The 11,912-nt window shown below is 35.8% G+C and overlaps 1 protein-coding gene across 1 annotated transcript; it reads right to left on the minus strand.

Moving 5' to 3' along the window:
* Window positions 1–4,535: 4,535 nt before the first annotated feature.
* LOC108727763 (zinc finger BED domain-containing protein 1-like) lies at window positions 4,536–6,391 on the minus strand. The gene is made up of 2 exons (XM_018456000.1): window positions 6,371–6,391; window positions 4,536–6,302 (listed from the first exon to the last, which is right to left on the minus strand). Exons 1-2 carry the CDS (start codon window positions 6,389–6,391, stop codon window positions 4,536–4,538), a joined length of 1,788 nt encoding a protein of 595 aa, XP_018311502.1.
* Between the last annotated feature and the right edge of the window lie 5,521 nt (window positions 6,392–11,912).

Consider the following 11,912-nt stretch of genomic DNA (forward strand, 5'->3'; position numbering starts at 1 on the left):
GACAGGGAGCTATTATAGCCCCCTTAGTCCCCTTGCCAACGCCCCACTCCATCGACCGCGCGCGCCTTGAGTGCTCGCTGGAATGCTCCATTTGAGGTTGGGATCGTGCGAGGAGGGGGCCCATCGGTCAGCTCACTTCGACCGGTGGTCTCCCCCCTGCTCCCCTAAGGCTAGCGTCGGGCCAACAGAGTCGAGGGACGTCTCGGAAGAATGCTGCACGTGTCCCCGAGGCGCCCCCATTTGACCTGAGGATAGGCACCGGTGGGAGTTTTAGTGGGTATACCCCCACTGAGTAGAGCGAAGTCCCACATAACCCCGGTTACGTTCCCGCATAACCGGGGTATGTGTAACGCATTTCTCCCGCCTTACCAAAAAAAAATGGTTGCATTTTCTTTGATAGTGCTATAGTGACACTGATACCTTTCGGTGGCCACCAAATCATCGACTCACTTGCAAAAACCCATGAATCGGGAACTATGGAGCACCAGTTGTCGCCAATAACAACGTACCATACCTTCACAAATAACAATTTCACACAGAACATTCACACAAGTATCAATACATTCATTCTTTATTTGTACGAAATAATGATTTATATGAAAATAGCAATTACAATGTTCCAAAGATCAAGCTGTTAATAAATTTTCTGTCAAAACTATTATATTTTAATAACATACGTACAATGTATTATATGTAGATTTTACTTTTCATTTTACGAGGGGCACTACTTATATTTTGAGCCTTGGCAACACTGAGTGTTATCAGGTGCCATCTGACGTTTTCACTAGAAAGTTTGACATTTTTTACCATAACCTTCTTCAGAACGTTTTGTTATTTGAACGCGACTTGTATTGTTTAGTCACTTGAAAATTGTGTCTCAGCGAAAAAATGGAATTAACTCGTGAAAATTTTCGTGATGATTTATTACGACTTTCGACGTGGATTATCAAGACAGAAGTCATTTTCAATGACAAATTACTGTTTTTTTATTATTAGGCTCAAAATATAAATAGTGCCCCTCGTAATTGAGATTAAAATTCGTTATGTAATAAAGGAAATACAAAATATATTGAGTCATTTACAAAATCCATTTGAAATGCTTTATTTTTAATTTAAAAAACTGGCCACATTTGCAAGTCTGATAAGCCTGTAACAATGCGATTTCTAAATTTCCTGAATCGCAGGGATAATTAAGTAACGTTGAAATATTCGTAAACTTTTGACCAATAATCGTTGGAATTTCATGATAATAACCAATATGGGAAATACAAACAATGCTTATGGCATTGTTTTCTTCAATGTAGCAGCAATTATTATATTTTTTCGTTGTCAAGACAAACGAAGAAAATTTTATCTGATTGTGTGCGTTACAGCAATCCAATGGTAAGTTTTGATTGATCTTTTTCTGCAACTGTGGATACTGATGATCATAAAATCGTTCATTTTCAGCACGAAATAATAAGGATTGTTCGTGTAATCTGTTACAGATCTGTTGCAATGGTTTATCAAACTTTCTAAGAAGTTTTTTCAGAATAAAAAGGAAATTCTCAAATGGGAAAGCACTAAAAGAATCTAGTGGTCCTAATCTTTTTGCATCAGCAGCTAAATGTATTAAATTGTGCATGTTGTAGGTAACATTCTGTGGCCCATACAGAATGCTCACGTTTTGAACAAAATATACCAGAAAATAATGTGCATATTCATTGTTCCTGTCATAATCGTCAACGCTACATAAAATTCTCATTGCACAATTCAGGGCATTAAAATGTATATATTTTTCATCCGGCAGTATATGTCTAAGAACTAGTGGTCCTAAATAAAGAAGAAAAGTGCGATGTTGAGTCGCTTTCCATCTGTGATAATCATCCAAGTCAAAAGATTTTCGCGCAAACTCTGTTGGAATACACTTTGACACATTTGTCAGTGCATCTGACAAAATATTAAGATGAACTTGGGCTACTCTGGAAGTTTTCGACCTATCTATCCACAACTTTAGAAGTTGCTTGTTTATAAAACAGGAATTATGCATGTAGTCTAGAAAAATGACTTACCATTGGAATTGAAATCAATTCAAATGGCGAAAAAATACCTTGAAGATGATGGTCCGGTTGCGACTTGTTAATGAAATCAATATCGGTCCGAAGTGGTATCCAAAAAAGTCATTCATCTGTTTATTGTTTCGCCCCTTACAATGTATTTTCCACAGGCAGTGTCCATTATGCGATTTTGTGCAAGTAACATATGCTCGAGCAGGAGAATCACAGATAACAGTACGGATATTGATTTGCAGGGGCTGTTTGTTGATTGAGAATCCATTGTTTTTTAAATTTAGATATTCATCGACAAATAGTTGAAGAAATTCGGCTAAGCAAGCTTTCTGGGAGCCATGATAAATACCGATGACAAATAGTGCAAATGGCAAACCAGAAATTCTGCCTAAAATCGGCCAAAGCTGACTCTTTGAGCTTTTCGAAATTGGTAAGCCATCAATGTTTAAGTCCAAATAAATTATATCACAATAGTCGAAAGCATGAGGAAAACGATTACCGATTGATATAAGCGCTTTTAATAAACCGTAGTGAACGTACTGACCTTTGGAAAGAGTTTTAATATCATGAGTACCTGGTTTTGGAATATTCAAAAGTGTTCAAATCATACCCGTGTCTTGAAAGAACTCGTAATAATGAGGTTAATGCATTTTGATTAATTTGAAATTCATTTGCCCAATTGCACAGTTCATCTGTCAAAGGCAAATGTATATTTTCCTGCTAAATTGCGGATTGATTTGAAATTCGTCACTTGTTTCTGATGATGAAAATACCCTACTGGCATTGTCGTTGTAACTAATATCAGTTTCTGATAAATGTGAATAATTCGAATTATCTGATAAAGCTGAATATTGCGAATGATTGATCTCCATCATGCCATCTTCAATCTCAGGCTCTTCAAATTCAAAGGCCAATGAACATGATGGACCGTCGATTGGATTACCGTCAACATTTGGAAATGAAACCGGCTGAGAGGTTACTTCACGATCTGAATTGTAATAAAGTAAAGTTCGCCGATTTCGTTGACGTTTCGACAACTCGAAAATGGTTTGGGCATTTTCAGGTTTTCTAATTATCTAATCATAAACGCTCAATAAATAATTAACCTACAAAATCCGGCTCTGACTATATGCGCGTTATTCCAATTTTAAAATGTCTTTAATTAATAATTAAATACATAAATGATTTTACACAAAAATACATTACCATAGTTGCACTCCACTTCGTTTCCAAATCTTTAACAAATATTGTCTCCCGCTATTTCTGCAGTCGTCGTTTATTCTGGGCCGCGTTCCATTTAACGCTCGCAACGCTCGCGAGCATCGTTTGTCCTTGTTTAATATTTGATAAACGACAAGGATGAAATTATTTCACGAGCGTGTGAGCGATAAGTGGAACGCAGCCCTGTTGTATGCTGCATCGTGCGCAATCACGTGCGGGTACGCAGCAACATCTCACGAATATTTTGTACAGGCTTTTTGACAAGTCTACTTAAAGTCGACTAGAGATGGGTAATTCGCGAACGAACGGTTCAAATGAACGAATCTTTTACGTGAACTAGATGAACTAGTTCACAATTCTCAAACTAAATAGGTCAAATTGAACTACTTTATCGACCAACGACAAATGCCAAACTGGCAACTATATTTTTCAAGAAATCTCAGTACCGAAAATGCTACAGTTTACGTTACGTGCACTATTTTCAGTACTGGCAGTTAATTTTAGAACACAGCCATAATGTATTAAATAAATTTGTATCAGTAAAAACAAATAATTATTATTAATATTACAATCAAGGGAAAAAACATTTTTGTTACTGCATTTATTACATTTACATTAAAATAAACATAAAAACAGAAATAGAATATTACAATCTTTCAATTGAAAAAACGAAAATTTAAATATCTAAAAACAAAATACATAAAATTAGTTCTTTGTATCTGCAAAAAATATAACATTGTAATCTACAGCTAAGAAATCTATAATTAAGAAAATATATTTGTAGTAGACTAGATAAAGTCAAAACAAAAATAAAACAATAATACAATATAATATATTCTTTCAATTAAAAAGAAACCTACATATCTAAAAATCTTAGATACCTAAAAGCAAAATAAAATTAATTTGTTTTACTTGTGAAAAATAAAATATTATACGATGTATAGTTAAAATACATATAATTTTAGTAAACTTTAAAAAAAAATCAAAACGAAAATGAAACATATAATCCTTCTAGTAAAAAGAAAACAAATATTATCGCAATGAAATACTTTTTGCGAACAAAAAATGTAAACTTATAAATTATGATTAAGAAACATAATTTTATTAACTTTAGATGAAGTTAACCTGTTTCGTCTTTGCGTAAGTATTGTATTATACTTGACCAGTTTTAGAAAATGTTCGTTCACATGGAACAGATGTTGCTACTATACATAATCTTTTTGTGACTATTTGAAAAAGACGAAGGTACACCATTTTTCTTTCTTTTCACCATATTAATGGATCTTCTGTGCGACACAAAAGTGGCTCTTGGAGGTATTTGTCCATCTCGATAATTGCTGATGCCATAGGATTATTTGCACCGCAAATTCGTTTAACTTTCCTATCAAAATCCTCCCATAAACTTAAATTTGTCGGTTGAGACTCGATGAGTGTATTGTTATTATTAGTAGACTGAAGCTCATTCAACTTTACAGCACGAACTTTTAATTTTAGTGCTTCATAAGCGGAAGAAAATTTTGTTTCGTTAGAAAATCCATGGTTTTTAAATCTTGAGTCAAGAATAGTAGCTTGACACAACAATTCATTGTCTTCTGCATATTTGAAACGATGACTCAATAAGTCCTTCAAACTCTTCACCATTTGCATTACTTCGATTGATGTTGGTCCATCATTATAGTAATCATTAATTTTTTTATTCATGATATTAACGAGAGGTATAATTTTGGATATTGTAATGTTTTTTTCTGCACTCATTTCTATCGTAAAATCATTAAAAATCTTAAGTATTTCCACGCTCTTTTCGATAATGTTCCATTCTTGACTTGTTAACAATGGTACATCACATTGTAAAACTGCTATTGTGGAAACAACGGAATCTTTGATTTGTAGAATTCTATTTAGCATGTCGTATGTGGAATTCCATCGAGTTATGACATCCTGCTTGAGTTTCAATTTTGGTAACTTCATCTGTTCTTGCATTGATTGTAATTTTGAAAGAGCATAAGAACTTCGTTCGAAGTATTCAACTATAGATTTAACTTTTACTGTTACATTTGAAATCTCTTTCAAACTCTGCTGTACTACAAGATTTAACGAGTGTACGAAACATGGTAAATGGCGCCAATTACAAAGTCGAATAGCGGCAACTTCGTTAGCTGCATTATCAGTAACACAACAAATGATTTTATCTTCTAAATTAAAATTTTGTACACAATCTTTTAAACACCTTGATATATTTTCTGCTGTGTGCCTACTGTGAAATGATAAACATTCTAATAATATTGACTTCAATTGAAATTTAGAATCCAAATAATGAGCTGTTATAGCGGTAAAACTTTCGTTGTTTACAGATGTCCAAGAGTCTGTTGTAAGACAAACTGCACTAGCTTTTTTCAAGTCTATTTTAACTTCTCCCAAAGTTGACAAATATAATTGCTGTAATAAATTATTGGATACAGTTTTTCGTGTTGGTAGAGAATAACCTGGACAAAGCAATTTAACAAATTTGACAAATTCAGAGTTTTCCACGATTGAAAAAGGATGGTACTCTTTTACAATCATTTTTATCAATTGTGCATCGAACCGTTTCGATTTACATAAAGCAACAGATTGGACAAAGAAATTTGTAATATTTAATTGTGTGTTTGTTTTGTTCGAAGTCGCAGTAATATTCGAATTGGTTACTCCTTGAATGTCAGAACCAGAACTAGACACTGTATCATCATCATCATCGTCATTGACATTTTCATTAATTTTGACGTCCTTATTATTAACTTGATCAGTTTTCTCGTTATTCAAATTTAATGTGGGATGTTTGGTTTTCAAGTGTCTTATCAAATTTCCAATAGAACCACCAGCAACACTGACATGCTGACTACAGTATTTGCACTTAGCTTTATTATCTTCCATAACTTTGAAACGATCCCATGATGGACTCCGTTTACGATTCATTTTAATTGTATACTCTAATACAAATCTAGCTTCACTTAGGATCGGCTGTTCTATTTTCGAATAAACTATGTGATAATTTACCTATTGGATAAATAAAAGAATAAAAAAGTAAGAACATAAGAGAGTAAGGTTGCATTCAGAAACATCACCTGAATGATGCCCCCGTGCATCGTCTTATCCTTGTTTAACAAGGGTGAACAACAAGAATAAGACGATACACGGGGATACTTGGGTGAGGTTTCCGAACTTAAAAGAGTAAAACAGTGAGCTGAAGCTTACCGAAAGGTGGAACAACTCAGTCCTGGATAACAATAAAGATTAAAAAACGCTAACAGTACAGACAAAGAAGCACATAGAAAGTAAACTAACAAGTAGATGAATGACCTTTGTTAATATTTTGGTTTAATAAACAAATAAATGAAGAGTCTAAAGGTGCCTTTACATGGAAGCGTCAAGTGCAAATATTGCCAGATAATAGATATGCCAATTTTGGGACGTTTACAAGATCGCGACTAGCGCCACCAATCGACGATCTATCGAGACCGGTAGCGACACAATGGCTGCGTTCAGCAGACTCAACAGTTTTGCAACCGTTTTATGATTGTCTGCTGAGATAGGACCATTCTTCTAGATCTAAAAGTATGATCCAATTAGCGCGAAGGAAACTTACAACAGTTGCAAAACAAACGTTCTGCTGAACGCAGCCATAGACACATACAAGCATGAGCAATTGAGCATGCGTCTATAGATATTAGACATAGAATAGAGTGCGTTCCGAAATTCACTGCCAGTGCTGAAAATCTGTGCGTCCGAAATCATTTAATTGTAATACCAAGGAATAAAGGCTCAGACACAGACTCTTGCATAACGCATAACGCATAATACATAAGAAAATGAACCAATCAAAGTTCTTCATTTCACGGAAAGGAAGGAAATGAAGGATTTTAATTGGTTCATTTTCTTATGCATTATGTGTTATGCATTATGCAAGAGTCTGTGCTCCCCGTCTAAGTCTCATGACTGGCCATTACAATGGCCAATCAGGACGCTTAACACTGGTCGCACTTCTCTAATAGTTCTAGAACTCTAGCTCGAGCCATTAATGCGTGCCCAATAGTAATACAACGCATGTGGAATATTTTGGGCGAGTAGTTCGCGGCGAACTGTTTTGATGAACGGATCTTTTCAGTGAACTAGTTCGTATTAACTAATTCACTAAAAAGAACTGTTTTTCCCATCTCTAGTCCACAGCGCAAGTGTCGGGCCCGTTATCCCTTCGGGGGCGCGCAGGCGACCGTGGGTCCACGTGATAAGCCTTATCGGCCCTGATTGGCCGCGGGCCATTTCGCGAGCTTCCGCGAGTCCTCGCGATTTGCTATTGTGTCGCGCGCCCTAAATCCTTGAGCGCGCGGGATTCGACTCAATGCTAGCGTCGTTTCGGCTGCTCGCAACGGTCTCCTCTGGATTACTTTTGCCGGCGTGTCGTCCGGATTCGGTGTCTCCTCTCGGCAGAGACTTCCTTGCGGCACCGACAGCGGGGTCCCTCGCTCGTACTATGGCAGAGGGTGACCATCCCCTCATACCGCCTTAGTTGCTCCCGCGGCATAATCGCCTGTAAAGAGTTCGGCTACAGGAAAACAGTTATGCTCAGGGCGTTAATTCGATAGTATGGAACGGTATCACCTGTGCACTACCCCTCCTCTGGGTGGCCTCGGGCCTCCAATATAGTCTCCTTCTTGGCCGCCTCCTTGAGGTGGTGGAATGTGTCGCACATTAAATTACCTACCGCAGCCGCCGATACTAAAAATTCTCAAATTCACAAAAAGAAATAGCAACGTTACGCGAAACGCGACGACAAAAATCTCCGAATTCTCGCTCGAAAATCGCAACAAGCGTCGGCACGCCCGCCCTCCGCGTCGGGAGGACACAGGACAAATTTGCCGCGCTACTTCGGTCAGGTCGAACGACCCTTGTGACGGACGGCGAAAAACGTCACAGTGTATACTTTTTGAAAGACTAAATATATTCTAGTGATGAAGAGTTTAGTGATTCGGATTCAGAAATTATATATAATTATTCGAAGTATGAAACGAAAAACGTCACAGTGTATACTTTTTGAAAGACTAAATTTGATTGATAATGTATATGATTGTACGATAATGTATTTGATTGATATTGTGTACAGTAAGTCACACAATATTTCATAAATAATTATTAAAAAAATACATTTTTATTGTATAATTTTATATATAACATATAATGTATGTGTTGATAATGTACTTGATTTATATTGTATACACTAAGTCACACGATACTTCATAAATAATTATTTAAAAAATGTATTATTGTATAATTTTAAATGTAACATAATGTCTATGCGCCTTACAATTAGATTAGATAACCATTGTCAAACCATTATATTCATGATACCATATATGGCAGAACCGTTGCAATATTTCTCTCCACCACAAATACTTATAAGAATGATTCACAAACCTTTTTATTTGCACTTCAAAAACCACAAATACTTATAGCATATTCTTTGTCTTGTCTGCTTTTCACCTAATTTTATTTTTATTTCTGATAAGCTTTTTTGAAATATTGATATTGTTAGCAGACACATTATATATTACGTATTGTATGTAAAAGATATTGTTAACAATAACAAAACCGATTGGATAATCGATATATAATTATAATGTGTACAGTCATAGGCCTAGTTACATCGCGCGTACACTTGATATAGCTTGCTTTCCAGCAAGGACACAGTCAGACACTGTGTAACACAGTGAGTCCTTGTTTAACGTTGGCAAACAACAAGGCTAAAACGACTCACTGTGTTACACAGTGTCTGACTATGACCTTGCAGGAAAGCAAGCAATGATACTAACTGGTAACTTTCTATTGAGTTATTTTAATTTCGGCGATACGTGAAAACATATATATAATATATGCATTTAATTAATCATTTTGATGCATCCTGTATCAATTTAGTACATCATTCTTTGAATACATCACTGAAATTAAAATAATTTAATAGAAAGTTACTAGTTAGTACCCGTATCAAGTATTTCATATACGTCATCATTTAATAAATCATTACTAAAATTAGTAATTTGAAAATAATTATCTATATCAGTAGGATGCTCTTTTATTAACATCTCCAATTTTTTCCGTGATTGTTCAGCTGTTTTTATTTGTTAATCTATCCATTTTACATTTACGGTTGAATCTTCGTAATATTGAAGGGCAACAATACAAGTCAATGAAAATATTTCAATAAAATCCTGATAAATTTGGCAGTTTATCATTAAAGCGATACATCGAATATAGAAGTCGCGTACAAGACGCAAAGGATGATTTTTTAAAGCAGGCCATCGACAAACCATATGGATTAGATGTGCAACGTCAACCTTTATATATGTTGATATCCAATCTCTTGAAACATATTCTCCTGTGGAGATAGCATTGAAACAAATTTGAACATATTTATTTAATTTATATCAATATTATATTATTATGACCAAGAAGACTAGAACTAAGGAGGATCAACTCGTGCCAATAGCGATAGTGGGGGTGAGGCAAAAAGTGGCGACGGATAACTTCCCCCTGGATAACTCTTGCGCTTCATTAGTCCTCTCTGTCGCTCTATATAGTTGTCGCTCTATCGTTCTATAATCGTCACTTTGTCGCTCTTATATCGAACTTTCACACAATGCGCAGTGCCGCTGCACATCGTGTGAATAGCCGCGGACGTTTTTTGACTCACCCCCACCACGCGAGTTGATCCTCCTTAGTTCTAGTCTTCTTGATTATGACTGTCATGTCATCGAAAAAGAACCAAGAATATCGAAATACTAGAGAGACTATCTATCGCATCTAACGGAATTTCCGTGACCGTAGCGCCTGTGGCCCGTATTCAGAACGCACTTACAATGATGTTAGCGCGCTAACATACTATACTTTACGTCACGCATATTATAGAATTTCAGAGATAAAAGCGCTCTTTTATTGATAAAAGCGCGTTCTGAATACGGGCCTGTATCTATATTTCGGTCAAATACATGATATCTTAATATTTAATTAAAAATGTCTCGATGACTCACAAATGTTTTTAATATGGTACTTCGGCTGTGTTCTAAAATTGATTGCCAGTGCTGCGTGTATGTCGTCATAAGTGCATGCTACCAGTAGCGTTCCAATTTTAGTAAGCATGCTTTTCATGCAAACGCAGCTTTCATTTTGGAACGATATTTTGAGTGCTGTTAACGTATAGCGACTTCAGCGAAAAGAAACAAATAACCTAGAAGTATGGAGAGAATCATACAGAAAAAATTTTTATTTGAAACCATTATAAAATTAGCATTCTATTCTAGTGATGAAGAGTCTAGTGATTCGGATTCAGAATTAGCCGAAATTATATATAATTATTCGAAGTATGAATAAATAAATGTGACCACAAAAAGCTGACTACAAAAAAATTATAAATCTACTCACTACTTCTTGCTTTCTCAGCATCTTCTACCGAAATATTTATTTTAAATTCAGTATTACTCTCAGCATCAATTAAAATTAACTCCTCCATCTTTTTCGCCATCTTTGTGCTGTAACTGCCTCACCTCTTCAGCCACAGCAGCCGCAGCAGGAAATGACGACAAAATTAGTGACGTCTTTACTCTCTCGCAGCACTGCCACAGCGTGCTACGATGATTTTTGGAACGGTGTTGACAGTGCTGCCAGCGCTGGCAAACAATTTTGGAACAGAGCCTTCATAACTCTTCATACGAAATACAAACGATTCCATGTATAAACTTTGTTGAATTTATAATAGAGCCGGTTAATTATTTCGGTCAAGTACATTGTCCAAAAAAGAATGATTAATAGAATGATTCACAAACCTTTTTATTTGCACTTCAAAATTCTTCATACGAAATACAAACGATTTAAAATAATAATTGTAACAACCGGAGGTTTTGTCCGATCATGTACATACGAATGGTCAATTCTTATATAGATTACGGAAAAAGTTAACAAATTATGGCCTATTATAAACCAACCCCTTTAATGTATATGGTTCCCTTTAAATTGATGGAAGGTTTACAAGTGTGATCAATTTAAATAAATGACTAAATATATGGATAGAGGTGAACTTCTTAAACCAAGCTTACTTCACATTGTAGACAACGCCTTATGGCTCCTGCACACTGGACGCGGAAAAGCTTACCGCACGGCAAAATGCGACGCGGTAACCAATGAACATTTTAGAAGCTGTAAGCTTATTAGCTACCGCATCACGTTTTGCCGCGCGGCAAGCGTTTCCGCGTCCAGTGTGCAAGAACCAATAAGATACAGCTACAATAGAAGGAATAAGGAATTAGGAATAAGAAATAACGATTGCAACCTATCAGAAACCGTGTATGCCAGTGTATCCGATATCTGATAGGTTGAAATCTTTATTCCTTATTCCTAATTCCTAATTCCTTATTCCTTCTATCGTGATTTCGCCCTTAGACGTACGAAGTAGGCAATTAACATTGCCAGTATATCTATACATATGAAAGATGGCGGTCTTACGTCTTAATTAAGCGTCGTCTACAATATGCGAAGTAAGCTTGGTTTAAGAAGTAAGAGTAAGAAATAATTACCGAATATAAAATGGTTCATAACCTCTCAGTAGTTACGTCACTGCTT

Source organism: Mycetomoellerius zeteki, unplaced genomic scaffold, assembly GCF_001594055.1.
Source record: "Mycetomoellerius zeteki isolate Tzet28-1 unplaced genomic scaffold, Tzet1.0 scaffold529, whole genome shotgun sequence".
Lineage (NCBI taxonomy): Eukaryota > Metazoa > Arthropoda > Insecta > Hymenoptera > Formicidae > Mycetomoellerius > Mycetomoellerius zeteki.

Bases quoted from the DNA above. Each gene is read 5' to 3' on its own strand.
- LOC108727763 (XM_018456000.1), bottom strand. From the start codon at position 6,391: ATGCACGGGGGCATCATTCAG. The intron at 6,303-6,370 runs GTGATGTTTCTG...TTTATCCAATAG, and splicing joins TGCACGGGGGCATCATTCAG to GTAAATTATCACATAGTTTA.